At 40.6% G+C, this 19,353-nt stretch overlaps 2 protein-coding genes across 22 annotated transcripts in view; one reads left to right on the top strand and one right to left on the bottom strand.

Annotated features, from left to right (window-relative positions):
• ZC3H14 (zinc finger CCCH-type containing 14) overlaps window positions 1-14,229 on the top strand; it is a 46,566-nt gene extending 32,337 nt beyond the window's left edge. For 3 of the 18 annotated variants that reach the window (XM_026515486.4, XM_026515490.4, XM_048219848.2), the window contains 8 exons: window positions 1,686-1,760; window positions 6,342-6,501; window positions 7,269-7,501; window positions 11,109-11,229; window positions 12,397-12,533; window positions 12,784-12,875; window positions 13,628-13,734; window positions 14,120-14,229. In XM_026515486.4, coding sequence (XP_026371271.1) covers window positions 1,686-1,760; window positions 6,342-6,501; window positions 7,269-7,501; window positions 11,109-11,229; window positions 12,397-12,533; window positions 12,784-12,875; window positions 13,628-13,734; window positions 14,120-14,126 — 932 coding nt within the window. In that variant the 3' untranslated portion in view covers window positions 14,127-14,229. The remainder of the gene's footprint in view (window positions 1-1,685; window positions 1,761-6,341; window positions 6,502-7,268; window positions 7,502-11,108; window positions 11,230-12,396; window positions 12,534-12,783; window positions 12,876-13,627; window positions 13,735-14,119) is intronic. The other 15 variants (XM_048219847.2, XM_026515489.4, XM_048219845.2 and 12 more) reach the window with 11 other exon arrangements.
• Window positions 14,230-14,708: 479 nt separating this feature from the next.
• The window catches only part of EML5 (EMAP like 5), a 169,731-nt gene continuing 165,086 nt past the window's right edge, over window positions 14,709-19,353 (bottom strand). For 2 of the 4 annotated variants that reach the window (XM_044389982.3, XM_026515483.4), the window contains 3 exons: window positions 18,855-19,008; window positions 18,248-18,348; window positions 14,709-17,981 (listed from right to left, as the gene is read on the bottom strand). In XM_044389982.3, the coding sequence (XP_044245917.1) occupies window positions 17,945-17,981; window positions 18,248-18,348; window positions 18,855-19,008 (292 nt within the window). In that variant the 3' untranslated portion in view covers window positions 14,709-17,944. Of the gene's footprint in view, window positions 17,982-18,068; window positions 18,349-18,854; window positions 19,009-19,353 lie in introns of those variants that run through there. The other 2 variants (XM_044389980.3, XM_044389981.3) reach the window with 2 other exon arrangements.

Here is a 19,353-nt window from a genome sequence, read left to right as displayed (position 1 = left end):
TGTGTATATAATATATGTCATCTATTTTTGTTTCTTTGTATTTCTTAATTTCCTTTCCAATTTGGATGCCTTTTATTTCTTGCCTGATTGCTGTGGCTAGAACTTCCAGTACTATATTGAATAAAGGTGGCGGGAGTGAACATCCTTGTCTTGTTCCTGATCTTACGGTGTTATGAGTATGGTGTTAGCTGTGGGTTTGTTATATATGGCCTTTATTATGTTGAGGTATGCTCCCTCTAAACCCGCTTTGAGAGTTTTTATTATAAATGGATGGTGAATTTTGTCAAATGCTTTTTCTGCACGTATCGAGAGAATCATGATTCTTAGCCTTTTATTTTGTTAATTTGGTGTGCCATGTCGATTGACTTGTGCATATTGAACCATCATTGTATCCCTGGAATAAATGGCACTTGATCATGGTGAATAATTATTTTAATGCATTGTTGATAACACTTATTTATATTTGATAACACTTGTTTTAAATCTGCAAATGAGGGGCGCCTGGGTGGCTCAGTCAGATAAGCATCTGCCTTCAGCTCAGGTCATGATCCCAGGGTCCTGGGATCGGGTCCCACATCAAGCTCCCTGCTCAACGGGGAGTCTGCTTCTCCCTCTCCCTTTGCCTCTTCTCCCTGCTTTTGTTCTCTCTCTCCCCCTCTCTCAAATAAATAAAATCTTAAATAAATCTGCAAGTGAGTACCTACTATCTCATAAGCACTGTGGAGGGGGGGAGGTTTGGGAAAGTGTGACAGCCTCCCAGCCTTCAAATTGAAGATAGAGAAAATCATTTCTGTGTCACTGCTTTGTTTTATTTTGCAGTGTAACTGTGGAAATTCTGAACTTGTTTAAGAAATCATAACTACTGTAGCTGAGTATCTTTTCTTACAGGAGATTGAGAAGATTTTTTTTAAAGATTTTTATTTATTTATTTGACAGAAAGAGACAGCGAGAGAGGGAACACAAGCAGGGGGAGTGGGAGAGGGGAGAAGCACGCTTCCTGCTGAGCAGGGAACCCAGTGCAGTGGGGCTCAATCCCAGGATCCTGGGATCTTGACCTGAGCCAAAGGCAGACGCTTAACTGACTGAGCCACCCATGTTCCTCTCAGATGATGTTTTCATGCTGATGAAGGATGGACTCCAGACCTCTTGAATGTCATACTTGTTCATTGTTTTCTTTGTATCAGTTTAAGCTTATAGTTTGTCTTTTGGGAATTCTATGATCAGAGAGTTCTGTGTTTTTTGCAGTTCTAGGGGTGGGGGGTGAGTTGTAATGATGAGAGCCCAGGTGATGGAGGGAGAGGTTTCTCATTTTCATCTTGCACTTGGCTGTCGCCTGTCAGTTATGGCTCAAGCTCTGGGTCCACGCAGCACCTTCTGGTTTTTCCAGCCTTTTACCTTTATTCCCAGGCTTTACCTCCAGTCCAAGAAAATTGGTTTCCGGACAGAGGGAGAACTAGGAACGTCCTACAATGCCATTTTTGGTTTAACTCGGAGTACAGTTTTTTGTCTTACAGACCTTTCGTCTGTAAGTATTATTAAATTGCATTGTTGAAGCTAATAAATTATTTTTAAGATTTTCAGCTAAAAACCCAGGAAGATTATTTCAGGCTTCATTTCTGGGAAACATAATGCTGGTATTGTTTGTTTTTTAAGCTTAGTAAAGTTTTAAAAATTTGTTATTTTAGGAACTCAACAGAGGCAGTTGTTATCCCGACTGCAAATTGACCCAGTAATGGCAGAAACTCTACAGATCAGTCAAGGTTGGTAATAATCTTAAATTTTCATTGTAATCTAGCATTTTTAGTTGCTGTTTCCATTTCTTACACCTCATTTAATGTATCTTGTGTATCTTAGATCCTGCCCTAAGATGCTATATTTAGATTGTGAAAATATTTTAGGGCCAGGAGACAAGATCTGCATTTTCTTCATGTTTTATGGTGTTTGTATTTTTCGTTTCATTCAAAAACTTTCTTGCTTTGATGCTGTTTTACCGGAGTCCCTAGCAATCTTTTGGCTGTCACTCCCCTGCTCTAGGGACAGCTCAAATCCCTACCCTGCTCTCCTTTCTCCCCTACTTTTTCAATGTCCTGAGCTGCTTTACTGTCCTGTAGCCTGTTCAACCTTATCCTTTTATTTCACTTCAGAATCTCCTCACCAGGGCCACACCTAGAACTAGTTGTTCTTAGAGCCCCCGTAGCTTAATTGTTTGCCTGTCTTCCCCACCCTTAGCACAGACACATATGCCATGGGCTACCTCAGGACAGGGGCGGGTGCCTTATTTATCTGTGTATTCTCCAGTGCCTGGCCCCTGCCAGGGGTATGCGCAGTGCCCAGTCAGTGTCTGCTGCCTGCATGGGGGGAGTCACTGGACACCTGCAATCTTAAATTCAAAACCTTCTTTTCTCCTGTTTCTTTCTGTTTCCCCTAAACCTCCTATTGTTGAAATCTCTGGTGCCTTGACCCCTCCCTGTGGTCTTCTTCCCCTTTGGTCAGGCCTCCATAGTCAGTAGGTATATTCCCTTACCCCACCTAGCTCTGTCTCAGAAAGAGGAACTTGTCCTCTCTCAGGGTTATCTTCCACCCAGACTCCAGATCCTCCCCAGCTGATGAACACCAGAGTGCCCCCCAAACTCCTGTCGTTTTAGTCTCTGCCTCTCTCCTAGCTTCTCCTTTCTGTCTGTCAAAGTGTTTAGATCCTCGCCATCCCTGATTTTGCCCTGTCATCTCTCCATATTTCCATCCTGCTTTCCACATAAGGGTGTTTTCTTTGAAAATGTCTGGCAGCTAAGATCTGTGTATGTTGTGTCCACTTCATTGGCACTTGCCCATTCCTTTTGTTTCCTTTAATTTTTCTTTTTTTCCATGGTGCACATACAGTTTGAAGCATCTAGTTCTACGAGGCTTATGAGTGGCTACATTCTTTGCTTACCTCCTGTCATGGTTTTTATTTCTGAGAGAGCCCTCTTGTTTCATATTCCTTTTATTTTTCACATGCTGACATTGTTTCATGTATGCAACACACCCTGTTATCTCTCTGAAGATATTAAAGATAGTTTTGGGTATTTTCCCCTTCCTACTTGGTCTTATTTTCTCCAAGTTTGTTTTGATTGCTGTCTTTTGTGACAGGTTTTCCTCAGATGTCTGAGGATCCTTGGTTGTCTTCTATTCATGAGTGGGACACTCAAAAAGCTGATTGGCATTCTGGGTTCATTAGTCAGGGTGGAGGGCTTTTGACTTCACATTTGAATATAGATCCTGCAGTGGGGAGTCATTTGTCTTGTCTGTCTAATTTAGGGGTACCCTGAGGTCACCGTCCAGGCTTTTCCTCTTGGACTGGTTAGGTTCTCCAAAGAAAGGTCTTTCAAAGTAGTGGATTGGCTGCCAGCGTTCTGGGAGCTAAGTGAGGAAAAGGGGCTGCGGGAGGCACCTCAGCTTGAATTACTATGTGATATTTGCTTAATACCCCCTCCCTGTTTTCAGAATGGTACTTCTTTCAATGTGGCTGGCATCCCTTGGTCCAGAGAGACTCTGTTTTGACCTTTTCAAGAGTCTTAAGCTCCACTCTTCTCCAAGGAAGAAAATAGAGGTTATCAGAAAACTAAATGCTTTAAAAAATTTTAGTAGTATCCATTTAGCTTATTTCATTATAGCACTTTTCTGTCAGAGACCATGATGCTTCATTTATAGGCCTCTCCAACATTGACCAATGGGAAAGCATGTCTCCAATTATTCCAAAAAACTTGAATGTAGAAGTAAGGGAACAGGTATGGTAGGGATCAGAAATGAAGAAAACAGATTCCTAGTTGAGGAAGACATAGCTGCTTCTGGAGTGGACACTTGAACACGCTTTGTCTTCCCAAAGTCCCCTGTGCTGCCGGTTACTCAGCCCTTGGAGAATCTGGGGATTCACATTGAATTATTTCATTATTGGCTTCAGACTCAGCTTTTGAAGGTCTTAGTTTTTCACTTTCAAAACGTGGATGTCTCCTTTTACAGTCGTTTTCTTTGTGAGTTTGTTTCAATTAACCTTTGTTAACATTTGCATGGGGTTTTAGAAGGAAACCAAATGCATGGGTTCAGCCTATGGTCTGTACCCAGAAGATGTTACTAACTCTCGCATCTGTCTGCTTCTCTTTGACCCAGATGATAACGTTGAACCTTGCAGAGGTGACTAGTGGCTTTTGTGGAATGAAAATCTGTTTTCAGTGCCCACTTTTCTAAACTCTGTAGTATGCGACATGTCGTTCCCATGTTTTCTTAAGTCTTTGGCTTCCACGGCTCTGGAAGGACTTCACGATCTCTGTTCTTCTACTAATTCCATGTCATTCTCCTTTATCACCTCCTCTTCTCCTGTACTACTCCTTAAAGTGTTCATTTTATCGTGTGTCCTACCCTTAGCATGATTTTCATCTCTTTTATATTCTCCCAAGATGCAAACTGGTAGAACTGCTTTGCCTCGAAAAGGGCAGGGTGGTGAGAAGGAGGGCAGCAGCCTTGCACTAAATTCTGCACTCTACCTTTGCTAACTGGGAACCGTCTGTGAATCACTGAAGAACAACGGGTTTGCATGTTGGTCTCCTGTAACGTAGGAGGGAAGTCTCCTCAGGCTCCCTTCGAGAGGGCAGTGCTGAACTTGTGCGCTTTGATTCAGCGCTGCTCTTACCTTCAGTTGGAATGCTGCTTCTCTTTATTTCTCTCTCCTCTTATTTCAACTTCTAAACATCTGAGAGCCCCACAAAGACTTCAGACTAAATAAATCTAAAACTGACATTTATCCTGCCTCCTTTTAAATCTCTTTCTCCTGTCCTCTGTTTCCTGGATCCAATTTCTCTTCCGTTCTCCTCCATCTGCCTCTTTACCCTCTCTAGTCCTGGCAGGGGACGGCAGCTCCGCTTCATTCCGACGAATGGAGTTGAACATGCAGCTGCTGTAAGAGCCAGTGCTGCTGAAGTGTGTGCAGTGTGTCTTCTCCCCTCGTGTGTGGGTTCGAATAGGACAAAGGTTGAGAATCTTTTAATTCGGAGCCTCACTGTCTCTCCTGGGCAACAGCCTAGTAACTGAGCTCTAGGACTGCGGTCTGTTCTTAATACTACCTTTGATCATGTCATTTCCCTCCTTAGAAACCTCTTTTGATCCTTGATGACTTCTAGATCAGAATCCAAACTCAGCGACACTTACAAGATCCTTTATGCCTCATTCTTCCCGGCCACTCAGCCCACCCTGCACACAGCCCTCCAGCCACACCACGTTTCTCAGCAGGTCTTAGATTCCTTGTGTCTCATGAAAGCCTCTGCCTTTTTCCGTGCGGTTTCCTCTGCCTTCCATGCTCTGTTTATTGTCAGCTCCTCGCTCCCCCCTTGTTATTCCTGCTCATTTCTTTAACATCTGCTTCAAATGTCCATGTCTGTAGGCTTTGTCTTGATTCCCCAGCTGGAGTAGGTTTCCTGTATTCTACCAAAAACCTTGTTCTTACTCCTTTAGGATTAGCTTTTAGGGTACGCTGTTCTGAAATTGTGTGTACATCTATTTTTCTATTTTTTTATTCTTTGTGTACCTAGCACAGTGTTCAGTTCTCAGGTTATTGGCTTGATGTTCAGTTGAATGAACATGAATGGACATCCTGTGGATTTTGGGCTCTTATTTGCCTATTAACCTTAAGAGAAGTGCAGCTCATTAACTTCTGTCCATTGATGGCATATCGATAGGTCAACCGTCTCCACTCTGGGCTCTTGGCATATTTTATGAAGTAGTCAGGGTTGAGAAGCATATTATAGATGGCATGAGCTGTGGTTGTTTGCACTGAAGGTCGGTGGGTTTTTTTTTGTTTTTTTGTTTTTTTAATGCCCATTCATCTTAAAATTCCTTTCCAATATAGTCTTCTCGGTACTACCAGGCAGAAAATTGCCTGTGAATTCTTTTCATCAGGATGTGTTCTCTCTCAGTGGTATTGTGCAAAGTGAACAAAACATTTTAGAAAAATTTTTAAGTAGCCTTCGTATCATAGTTGAGGGAATATGAGGATTTTTCTTTATATTTTTAGAAGACATTGTACTTAGAGTAAGTTTATTTTGTTCATTAGATGCCTCGCATAAGAACCTTTCTGTACTGTAGACAGGGAGTACTGATTAGAAGGCCTAGGTAATGGGCTGTTAAGAGGAAAGCAATACGTCCTTGTAAAGGTGTTTGGCACAGAATTGCAGCGCTATTCCTGGGTAGAACCGTTGTGATTTTCTTTTGTAATTACAAATATATAAAAGATTGACATTCTTCTCACGTGTGTGATGTTGGGAATGCAAGGTATATTCAAAAGTAAACATTTATGGCCAATTTTTTTGGCTCAGATTACTATGACATGGAATCCATGGTCCATGCAGACACAAGATCATTTATTCTGAAGAAGCCAAAGCTGTCTGAGGAAATAGTAGTGGCACCAAACCAAGAGTCGGGGATGAAGACTGCAGATACCCTTCGGGTACTTTCAGGACACCTTATGCAGACACGGTAGATGGTTTCTTTTTCTTGTGTAGCTTTTTTGTGTTGATTAGAGAGTGCAGGTTAATCAGTAGTTCCCAGCTTCCCTCCGCCCCATCCGAGCCCCCAGTGTAGAGTGCTTTTATTGAGTCAGTCGTTAGGCCAGGAATAAATAGTAAGCCAAATTCAGTTTTCAAAAATTCCAGTTCATCTTTCTTGTTCAGAAATCTGTTAACCTACAAATAAGTCCATGTATGATTTAGCTCTGCAAATAAGATTCTTTCCTTTAAGCACATCCAGGAGATGAAATTTAAAAGCCAGGTGATCAAAATCAGGAAGTCTCTGCACAGAGAGTTAGCAGATCACGTTGGGGTATTCTTCCCTTAGACAATGGACTAATAGTCTATAAAGGAGCAAACGTACAGATGATAACCTCAGTGTAAACGTAGAACTGCTGGCCATGTGTTCAGAGCATAGATGCTGATTTTTCAGTTTATTTCCATGTGACCCTATGAAGATCAAATGGATGATGATGTTCAGGGTGGAGGGGAGATTGTCCTTAGTGCAGCCTGGGGGGTTGCTGGCGATGCCGCTGCAGCAAGTGGCCGTAGCCATGGTGCCTTAGCGGAAGCCACCAGGGCCGTACCTGGAAGTCCTACCGAGTTTGTTTGGTTTTTTTCTACTGAAGAGACCACCTCCAAGTAAGGGAGCGATAGTTCTGCTGAAGAGCACGGTAGGAGGCTCAGCGTTTTGTGTTTGTTTCCCTAATTCTATGGTATTTTCTATCTGTCTGGCAGAGATCTTGTACCACCAGATAAACCTGCAAGTCCCAAGTTTATAGTGACGCTGGATGGTGTCCCCAGCCCCCCAGGATACATGTCAGATCAAGAGGAGGACATGTGCTTTGAAGGAGTGAAACCTGTAACCCAAACTGCAGCCTCAAACAAGGGACTCAGAGGCCTCCTCCGCCCACAGCCCTTGCAGTTGATGAGCAGGCAGCTCGATGAGCCAAATGGTAGCTTTTCACATGGTGTGTTGAGAGCTCAGATTTTCCCTCTCCAGGGTGCTGTCCTTGTGCAGGAAATCTGGGACTGGTCTCTCTACCCGGAATGAATATTGGTTGGAGGCCTTGCTCTTACTCGTAATTCAGTAGCAGCCTTTTTTCTTCTCTCAGACAAAACAACAAGTGCCAGCTGAGACTGTCCTGCTGCCATGGGACTCAGCCTTGAGAGCCAAAGTACCTCTTAACCTGTGCTTGTGACAGGATCAGCCAGCGTTCTTGCTACCTTGTTTCCTTTGTTCCTGTAGAAACTATACTTGTTACTTTCTCTTTGTTGTAACAGTAATAGCCTCTTACAATTAACTTGACAGAAAAATGAATTTGGATTTTGATTCTATTTATAACTCAGTGAAATTCCCTTGAAAGGAGTTTCTCAATCTATCAAGATACTGCTTAGAAGTTTAGCAAAGCCTTACTTTTAAATTAATTAATATCGAAGCTTAGTATTTAGTAGAAGCGAGATGAACTGTTTGGATAACAGCCTGCTTTTAGGCAGATGAATCGTTATTACTGGCTGTTCTCTCCCTGGGCCCGCTGGTGTCAGGTGTACATACTGCTCGAGGTTTTCATTTGTGACCAAGAGTGGTAGTCATGTTCCTTGTATCTTGTAAAATGTTTAGAAACACCTTTATTGGGAGGGGAGACAATTACTGAAACTTAGAAATGAATAGTATTGAAGAAAAAACAGTAATGGGTCTGAATATTTTTCCAAGTTAATCCTCTTGGCAAAGACATGAAGATGTATTCAGTACCTTTTTCAGTCACTTAAAATATAATAGCTTTTAGAGGGAGATAGGAGTGAGGAGATCCCGATGTTGAACTGAATAGTTTTTTGGTCTAGTCAATAACGTAATGTCCTAGTTTTGATTGGTGGAGGGAGTTGAAAGTCTGACCCTATCCAAAGGAAGAAAAAATTTTAAATGGTAGCAGAGGTGGTTAAGAACTGCCATAGTCATGCAGTACAGATTGCTTGACCCTGTATATTTTGTCTCAGATGAGAGAAAAAGGGTCTAATTTTGTTTAAATGTAGATGTCCGTGTTAGGCTTTGTTGGTGTATGTGTCCTAGCAGTGGCCCCTAAACACGCTAGACTTCTTGCCTTGGTTTCACGAGTGCCGTGCCCCTTCTGGAGCCTCCGGTACCATGGCTTTGACCTGGGACTCACTGTTTTCACTGCTTCTCAGGGATGAAGCTTTGTAGTGGTTAGAAAGTAAGTGAGGCCCGAGAGCAAAATAATAGTCACAGAGAGGCTCTGGGCATTGTTGCTCTTCCCTTCCAAGCAGGGAATTTGAAACTTAATGATTGCTTTTGCTGGCTGTTTGTCCAGTGTTGCAGGGATGCTGTCATTAGCACCCCCATCCTCCCCCGCCCATTGAATGGCAGCACAGGCTTTATAGCTTGCAATAAAAAGTGAATTTGCCTAATCTTAAAACGTAAACAGGAAAAGTTTTAATGGCTTATGAAGTTAATGTTGGGGAAAACCAGAATCAGGACCTCTGTATATATGACCTAACCTTTCCGTTCGGAAGATAATGTTTCCTTGTATTTAAATACTTTAATACTGCCCATGAGTATCGAACTGCTTCATTTTCTAGCCAGTGTGCTCTTGGGTATTCTGTTAACTTCTTTCATTTGGCCTGCGTTCCCATGTATATACCGTAGTCTAACGTATGTTCTTTAGGAGGAGGGTAAGACACATTTCTGCAGGCAGGGTACCAGAAACAAAATTGGAGAAAACTGCTCTTTCCAGCCATGCGAGATTTTATTGGAGACTAAGGATACCTTTATATCCTGGAGCTAAACAGTGACTTTTACTATTTTAAAAGTAGCATGGAAAACTATATATTGATGTAGTTGTGGGTTTTTTTTTTTTTTTTTTTTAAGATTTTATTTGAGAGAGAGAGCCAGAGAGAGCATGTGCGGAGGGGAGGGACAGAGGCAGAAGCGGACTCCCCACCAAGCAGGGAGCCCAGGGCGGGGCTTGATCGCAGGATCCTGGAATCATGACCTGAGCCGAAGGCAGACACTTAACGACTGAGCCACCCAGGTGCCCCTGGCATAGTTTTGTAGTAGCCCTTTGATGGTCCTCCTGTCTGGGCTCCAGGACTGGATTTGTGTGCCTTGTTCTCCTGTAATGAAAACTGAGATTGGGTCACTGGATCAGTAAGTTCTCAGAATACCAGCTGTTGCGCTGTTAGGTTTTGATTGGTCACCTACTTGGTATTTTTGTTTCCATTCAATTATAAAACTCTTCAGGAAGACATTATTTTGTTTTTGCATAGATAAGGAAACTGAAGTTGAGGTACTAGGTAAGACTTGCCCAAAGTGTCTAGCTCAGCTAAATTACAGGGCCAAATTTGAACTGCCTGATCTCAGGCAAGAGGACTAGAGCAATGTGGTTGAAATAATATTTGCTTTTATAATTATGAATGTGAACCCTAATTTGTAACACCCATGATGCTTTTTTTTTTTTTTTCTTTTTAAGCTAGGATGTCTTGGTCCAGAAGTTGGCAGGTCATTATGGCCTTTGGGTGTGAATTTATTTGGCTTTTTTATGTTTTAAATGTGCATTAGTTGCCCTTATTTAAACTTTGTATGTCATATAAAAAGGTTTTTGGCTTTCCCTGAATCAGGAGACAATCTGGCTGCATGAGGCCCACTTTCCCACACCGTAGTAATTGACATTGTCATTGGACACGACCTCGAGAGGGAGTGGCAGGCAGTGAGCCCTGTGGATGGTGCAAGCACTTGCTCTCCTGGTTGCTCTTACCTACCTTTGTTTCCTCCACACCAAGGCTGTCTGCCTCTGATCATCTTACACCCAGCCAGGCTCACTGCTGGGCCATCTAGCAGGCCCCTGTAGGTAATGGCATTTGTGACCCATTTTAAGCAAAAACCTTTCCTTCACATTGATGTGAGTTTTTATCACCTGGACTTAGAACTAACCGTGTATACCTCCGTGAGTGGGAGCACTTTTGTGTATGAACCATTCATAATGTCTGAACATGAGAATTCACATTCTCTGTTGTTGTTTTTAAGATTGATTTATTTGAGAGAGCATGAGGAGGCTCAGGGGCAGACGGAGAGGGAGAGAGAATCCTCAAGCCGACTCCCTGCTAGGCTTGATCCCAGGACCCCAAGATCATGACCTGAGCCAAAGTCAGAGGTTTAACTGACCAAGCCACCCAGGCGCCCTAGTTCACATTCTTTTTCACCTTGTGTTTGCAGTTTTCGTTTCATTTCATTGGCTCCCTACTTGGACATCTATTCACCCCTCATATTTTAATTCAGTTCTGAAATAATTAGCATTGGGGTTTGGGTGAGAACTTTGGCTTTAGTTGCAGCGTCCCTGTCTGGTTTGCTTTTCACAGTGAGAACTGCAGTCTGCTTCCTGGTGACCTTTTCTAGCAGCCTCTTACCTGTGTTAACCAGAATATTAGACTCGTTTATTTTGTATGATCACAGACATGGAAGAACATAAGGTTTTAAGAGTGAGGTTTGAGGGAAATGTATTAAAGGTGCTATGTACTGAATTGATCATAATTAATGAGAAACTTTTAATTTTTTCCCCTTTCTAGCTGAGGTGAGTGAACTGAGTGTGGTCCAGAAACCAGAAAAACTTTTGGAGCGTTGCAAGTACTGGCCTGCCTGTAAAAATGGGGATGAGTGTGCTTACCATCATCCTGTTTCACCTTGCAAGTGAGTAGCAGCAAGCTGATTCTGATTTTCAGGTTAATTTCTAGGTCTTAGAGCTTATTCTGTTTTTCTTTTCTGTGGACAAGTTTGACTTGTATAACTAAATGCAATGACACTTAACCATTGCCCTCCCAGAATAGCATCCTTGTGCAATACCTGTGTGTGTGTTTGGGGGAGTGGAGAGATAGGAGAAGGCTTCTGTACATTCAGGTGCATTCTGTCCTGGTTTGAATGCATTGTGTTCATGTAGATACCCAAAACTTCCAAGGTACTGGGGACAAAATTAGTTACAGGTCATGACAAAACATTTTGGACTTGGGTGTAATTTTTCCTTACCAGTTGGCTGGTTCAATGGCATGACCTTTGAGAGGTGGCTTTTAGATAAAAAAAAAAATACACACACACATATATATGTATTTCCTAGAGGTGAAATCTCCATGTTTTGACTTCTTTAAGGAAGTTTGGATGTGAGAATAATATGGATGTACATGGAGGGAGACCACAGAAGGAGGCTTCTGGAGTGGTGCCTTGCCACATATATTATGCTCGTATGTTGAGTTCACTTCATAAAATATTGCAAACATAGATCTTACAGAAGAAGTGGTATGATTCTTAACACAAAAAATCCTTGTGTCTTTCATGGTCCTGGCTTGAGTTGAAAATGTTACTACCTTAGGCTTCGGAATAGACTACTGTGTCCTTTTTTGAAATCTGGTCTCATTTTTTTTTTAATCATCTTTTTAAAAGATTTTTTATTTATTCATTTGAGAAAGAGCACAAATGGGGAAGGGGAGAGAATGCAGTAGACTCCCCGCTGAGCGGGAGCCCGACACAGGCTTGATCCCAGGACTCTGGGATCATGAACTGAGCTGAAGGCAGATGCTTAACCAACTGAGCCATGCAGGCATCCCACATCTGGCCTCATTTAAAAATCGAATTTACTGGGGCACCTGGCTGGCTCAGTGGGTAGAGCATGCGACTCCTGATTTCTGGGTTCTGAGTTCAAGCCCCACATTGGGCATAGAGGTTAGTTTACGAAAAAATTGAGTTTCCTTTTTTTCTATTCTGTGTTTCTCAAAACAAGTAGTGATGGAGTATAAGGAGCCTCTCTACAAAAACACTAATAATGCATTGAGAAGATTAAATGTGAATAATGTTTTTGTTTTATAGAGCCTTCCCCAATTGTAAATTTGCTGAAAAATGTTTGTTTGTTCATCCAAATTGTAAATATGATGCAAAATGTACTAAACCAGATTGTCCCTTCACTCATATGAGTAGAAGAATTCCAGTACTGCCTCCAAAACCAGGTTAGTGACGTTGCGCACTACTACACTTAGGTAAAAAATGGAAAATGACATTTTGTGATTATAAACGGAGTTTAAAAGAATAGTTTAGAAATTATCATGCCAGAATCCGTTAACCTAACCAGTCTTTAAAGTGTTTTATCTAATGAATATATAAATCTTGTATTTTTAAAATGGTTCTCATAAAAACATCAGTAGATTGCATTAGATTATTTTGCCAAATTTGATCATTCTTTGTTCTCCTTCTTGTCAGCAGTTGCAGCACCAGCACCCCCTTCTAGTAGTCAGCTGTGCCGTTATTTCCCTGCTTGTAAGAAAATGGAATGTCCCTTCTATCATCCAAAAGTAAGAGTTTTCACTTTCCCAAAAACGATTTGGTGAGAGCTTTTCAATTCTGAGGCCTGGAAGAGCACTAGCAAATGGACGATCTTGTGCATCCGTGGTCTTCCCTGCCTCCTCCCGCCTCCCAGTCTCTGTTTTTGTGAGAGTTAATGTTGTGGTCTTCAAGACCTTGAGATTGGTAGTTGCAGCAGCCCACATCTGGTCCTTTAGGGTAAGTGGTCTGAAACAGAGGTCAGTGTTCCCTTTGCTTAGTTTCCATTCCTCTCTGCCCCTAAGCGTGTGGGTGGGGTTTTGTGTGTGTTTCCTCCCACCTTGTGTCAGAAACGGAGCTGATGAAGCCCAGTAATCTCTGCTGATGGTTTTCATTTTCTGTGTGCTCAAGACTGGTGTGCGTCCACCTGTTGAGCTGCTCAGTGAATGGTCTCTCTGACGTAGGAAGCCTGAAGACCGTGTGAAACGCTGCCCTTTCCCCAACTGCAGCTGGGCATAGATGAGGGTGTCCAGGGCACGATGGGTAGAAGGGATGTTGGGCCAACGTGCAGGGTGATTAGAAGTCTGTATTGTGTACCGAGGTTCCTTTTGAAACCTTGGACTAGAATTTTGTGTTGGGGTGGGGAGGGGAGGTCATTTGTCAAGGTCTCAGTACTAAAATATTGTTAGACTGTATTTCTTGCCCCATTAAATGTTTCTCTCAAATGGCCTTGTTTTTATCTGTATTAGCTTTTGCAAATGTTGAGACTGTGGTTTGTATTTAGCACTGCAGATTTAACACTCAGTGTACGAGACCTGACTGCACATTTTATCATCCCACCATTACTGTGCCGCCACGACATGCCTTGAAATGGATCCGACCTCAAACCAGGTAAAAGTTTTTCTAATATGTGGCTTCTTGATCACTTTGATTTTTAATTACACAGGGTACTTAGGAAATTTTGTTTCCAAATTTCGTTTTACCAGTGATTGCTTATTCACCTAGATAATCTCCAGATCAGATTTACCTCCTGAATATATACTGCTTACAAATATCACATTAGTTTTCTTGGCATTAGTAATGTAAAACATTGGAAGAAAGCTTTAGTGTGGTCTTTATATACATGTCATCTTTATGTAGCTTTTATATAATTGAATTACTTAAATCTGATATTTACATTGTAAATCTGTAGAATATTCGTTGTGTGAAGATACTCTTCTTAGCTGGGTATGTATGTGACTATGAAGCAGTTAATTAAAATTTTTTGTTTACTTAGTGAATGACAGTCATACTTCGCAGAAGATTGTGGAGTTTCCATCTACTGGCGAAAATACTCTGCAGAACTTGTCAAACCTTTGAAACTTGGAATATATTGCTTTCATAATATGAAGTTTATTGCCTAATTTTTCAAGTTTGTAAGTTTATTAAGTGGTTTTATCATTGGGTATTTTTTTGTTGTTTGACTATGAAAAGACCATTTAGGGAAAAGCTAAATTCTATTAAAACATTTGAGGCGTGTTTGTACACTGCTATTTCAAGCATCAGCATTTACAGCGTGGTGATATCGTCAGTTCTGGGACTACAGTGTCGCTATGTGTTTAGTGAGAGGAGCAGCCTTATTCTAAAAAGTTGAATTTCGTTCACTTTTATCCACTGTGAAAACAGAGGAGTGGCCAAAAGTGTGGAGGCAGCTTAAAAGAAGTCATTCAATCCTGCTTTTTAATTTTGAGTGAATTTTGTTGAAAAGCATGATAATACAGGCTTCTTGGGTTGAGTGTTGTTTTGGTAGATGGTTCTTACCTTCTGGGCTAGGATGGGTCAGGTAAAAACGGAATGGCAGATGCAAAAAAAAAAAGAACAGCTCCTTAAAATGCTTTCATTTACTTTAACATACACTTTTTAAATAAATATTTTGGGGCCGCATTATCACAAAATTATACAAAAAAAATTTTTTACAACTCTATATATACAGAAGATATCAGAAAACATTTCAAACTCACAAGATTATAACTATACATATTCTCATTCTGAAAAAAAAAGTTTTCAGAAACAACTCCACAGAAATTTTTTTAAATGTAAAAATTAGATTTAAATAGTGTATTTTAAATGACCAAGTACAGAAATCAGATGGGTAAACTGCAAAACAGGACTAAACTTTTCGACTACTGTATTGATACAGTCTTCTGTGTGTGGTTTTTGAAATAGTTAAGGCAAGAAGTGTCAGATGCTTTAGAATTAAATAACCAACAGATCACTGATCTTAAAGACGATGTACAGCAATTTTTGAAAAAAATGACGCTAAAAAATAATGCTAAAGACTCAAACATTCTCAGGACCAAATTAAAGTTCATTGACTTATTTATATACCCGAGGGATAACAAAACGTGTAAAAAGTCCATGTTTAAGAGCATAAAACCAGCAGTCTGTTTTGTGGCCACTGCTTTTCCACTGGGAGAAGAAAGAGTTAACCAGTTATTAAACCATCTGTAAGTTGCACTTCGCTGTGCCCATTCCTAAGAAACAACTTGAAACATTGAAAGAGGAAAGACAGTGCACAGGACAGCACGGAGCGCTCACGAGTTAGGCTTGGGTGAAATGACCCTTCTGTTTCATTCTAAAAAGTTGACTGACTCCTCTGAATTTAAGGCATTTGTTCATTCCAGTGCTACTTAAATTTCTTCTGCAAAGATGTAAAGCATCTTAAGTTGTATTTCTAGTATCACTATATAAATGGCATTCATAATTCCACTACAAAGAACGGAAACAGGGCTTAGTGGTTTGGTTCAGCCATTTTACAAGTCAGTAACATGCTAAAATCAGATATTTTTTGCCACTTATTAAACTCTTAAATGTGTTTCCAGGCAGTGTTTGTTACCTATCACCTGCTGTGGTTTATGGGCAAGCTAAGGTTGACTCTAGACCAAGTTATCCAACAGGTGTTTAAAATGAACCACCATCAGAAAGCATCGCAGCAAGGAGGGAACAAGCGTGGCGCAGGGCAGCAGGCGCACGGTGCGCTCTGGCATGTGTTTATGTACAGAAACGGGACCGAAGGCGCCGGAAGTCTCAGGTGACAAAAACTGAGGAGCTTAGTCAAATACTGCACACAAAAGTAATTCTCTGGGGCAAAAAACTAGAGGGCAGAATCTTCATAACCTGTTGTGGTTATTCACCTTCCCCTTAATTGGTGGCTGGAATAAACAAGGTGGTGGTGGGAGAACTACTTCAAATCAACGGGTTTTAGTCGTGAAACTGACAACGGTCATTAAGGCTGGCTTATCGGGCTGGCTGCTTGGAGGAACAAAAATGCAGTGAACAAAAACTATAATTAGCGTTTCTACATGTACTTTACTAGAAATGGAATTTCTCTTTAGCCAGAAGCTGGAAAGCTTTGGCTCAGAAGCAAAATTTGAAATTGCAACAGGCTCAAAGATGGAGGGGTGGTACAGGGGAATTTATTGACTGGCTCTTTATAATAATATACATGAATAGAAATTTCATGTTAGTATATTCTAAAAGTTGGCTTAATTTAGGAGAATCCACTGATGTGAATATGATCCGTTTCAAGCTTCTAAATGCCTTAATCAGTCCTTCAGACACAGCTACTCTTTGGAGCTTAAAACTATGTTCAATCACTGGTTAGGCTTTCTGCGGTACAGTCCAGCCATTTTCTGTTTTCAGTATTTACAAGGTGTTGGGCATACAAAATAGGTATCAGGAATTTTCATGTCTGGTCAAACCAAACTGAGATTTCCAGAAACCTGAAGGGGTCTATTATGCTACAAAGATAATTAACACATTAAAATAAAAATTCATAGGACCAATAGAGCATCTTAAACTTTTTCACACTTAGAAAAATATATTTTTCAATAGCAATCTACATAATCTCCAATCTTCAGGAAACTACAGACAGGCTAAACAGCAAATTCCTGAATGGCAAGTACTTATCTTTGGCAGCATTTAAGTGAATAGGGATAAATATCTAAGAGTTAAGCCCTAATCCACCAAAAAGGAATTTTAATGGATAAGTTTTACAAGTGGACCTGTATTCATTCCTTTTGGAAGTCAGCCTATGGGGTGGCATACATCTAATTAATAAATTTTTCCAGTAGAAAAAAAAGCTATAAAATTTTTTTCAAGAGCTACTAAATTGTTTAACTTCGTAAATGGGACCTTGAACACTTCAGTCTATGTGTTAAACGAGTATTTTCTGTTACGCTACATCTTTATTCGGTATGCTCTCCCAGTTAAATACTACTGCTGTCTAAGTAAGACCTTACCCTGCACACCACTGGAAAGGACTGTTTGTCAGACTACTTTTTCATTAATGAGGCTATAATCATGTCTTAATTTTTCAGCTTATACAGATGACTTCTGAACAGAAAAGGGTCGACAACTCAAAAATGAAAATGTAGCGATCAAATACTACTAACTGTGGATTTGTTCCTCAATGTAGAACTGCCAGGAGAAAAATGTCCTTGATAAAAAGAGGTTTACTGATGCTTAAGTAGCATTATCTTCTCCAGTAAAGCTTGCGTGTGTTTCCCTAGGGAAAGTAATGTTTGCCTTTTAAAAAATGTGATCCTTTAGGGTGATGGTGTGTTTCCTTTCCTTATGTAAACACAAGGATAAAATAAGTCATTAAATAATGAACCTTGAAAATAAAATATAAATTCTAAAAAAAGAAAAAGTTTTGCTAAAGAGAGGATGAAAACTAAGCAACTTGGGTTTTTAAGGTTTTGTTTTTTGAGAAGTGCTGTCCCCTAAGCCTCCCTAGCAGGTCTGCTAAGTTTGCACACTCCCCCAAAATGGGGGGCTGGCTTTCACTGAGTATTTATTCGATCCTTTCTTTTAAAGTAATTGGCAGTGTATGGATTATGGACAGTTATCCAGTGCAAACAGCAAATATTTTGAACTTATCTGTCTTCTGTTTGGATGACTCTGGGCATTTATCCCTGTTGCAATCCTAAGTTAGCACCACTTGCCCATGCAAGGTTTGGTTCTGTTTTTTGTTTTTTTGTTTGTTTGTTTTTCCTCTTCTGTAATTCCGGTCTCTCAAGGCTGTTAAATTTATATAGCGTCTTCTCAGCATCCATATCTTTCAGTGAGGCATATGTACACATTTCCAGACAAATAAACTGCAATCAGAAAAAAAAATGCAGTGAGTTTATTATATTTCTAGATTTTCAGAAGTTTAATGAGCTTTCAAATCATAAATGTATAAAATTTTTCATTAACTCCTTTTATTTTCATTAACTCCATACTGCCATTGCACGCGCCTCCACGGAGCCGGCCAGTGATGCTCCCTTAACTATGTTGTTGACTTAATACGGTGGTTGGTATCAGACCTCCTTGTAACAAGTGAGAGATCGCCTGCTTCTCTTGGGCTGAAAAAGTTACCAACCTGCAGTCATCCCCTCCAGCACTAACTACATGTCGATCGCCGCTGGTAAATCGAATATTTGTCACATGAGGTGAATGACCCAAGAACCTTTTGTGCTTTGCCTGAAAAACAATGAAAAACAAAGCTCAGGATGTTGTGTGAGGCACACAGAAATCAGAGGTTCCATCAGGAACCCTAGATCTCCATCACAGGGGCTGTGAAGAGAGGTAGGCAGTTTGGACCACAGCCAAAGTTACCAAATGCTTTTTCAGAGTTCGTAACGGATCACCGGACACAGACCAGGCTATCTGGGCAGTCAGATGTCTCCAGGTACTCTGAACATTTTCCTCTGAGGAAAGGTGTGGTAAAAAGGCTAATCACGGCTTTATTAGGATAGTTTGTAAAGATGGTGTTACTTGGGGGTCTGGGGAGATAATTTCCAAAAGCTTTTACTTAAGAGTAAGGGATTTAGTAAGTTATGAAAAAATTTTAGGAACATAAAAAGTTTCCAGATCAGGAGATGGTAACATATTTAGCTGTTAAATTACGGGGGGAAGAAGTACTAATGATCAGATGTCTAAATTGCTAGTAAAACTACATAAAAAGCAAAACCAAACACAAAACTTACAAATTTTTCAGGACACGGGAAGTCAAATAACTTAACCATGCCAAAGTCATCTCCGGTTACAAGACTGATTCCTGAATGAGATACGCAGGCACAGTTGACATTGGCTTTCTCAGTGTGTCTGGACCAGATTCCCATAACTTCATCCCCTAGAATACTAGAAGGACGGAATAAAAGAAAATCCACCATAGCAGACAGATGTACCACACTGAAAAAGGTTTTTGGTAATATCTACTTAATTATGTTACTTTAAAATTAAAAGATGCTTATGCTTTAGGAATTTGATTAAAAAGACGGTTACTCAAGGTTACCTGTTAAATTTAGAAGGTTCCATTTCTAATAACTGCAAGATAGCGTTTCTTTAGATAAATAATACAATTGCATAACTACTGAGTATGTGGTTTTATTGCTTATTAAACCTAATGTGTTAAGGACAATACCAGGCCATCTTTAAAGGCTTTTAACCTTGATAAAGCATGAGAATATGTCCAATGAAAAGGAG

This window comes from Ursus arctos, unplaced genomic scaffold (genome assembly GCF_023065955.2).
Source record: "Ursus arctos isolate Adak ecotype North America unplaced genomic scaffold, UrsArc2.0 scaffold_25, whole genome shotgun sequence".
NCBI classification, from domain to species: Eukaryota; Metazoa; Chordata; class Mammalia; order Carnivora; family Ursidae; genus Ursus; species Ursus arctos.
Note: the sequence above shows the minus strand (reverse complement) of the source record. Positions and strands in the feature narration are given on the sequence as shown.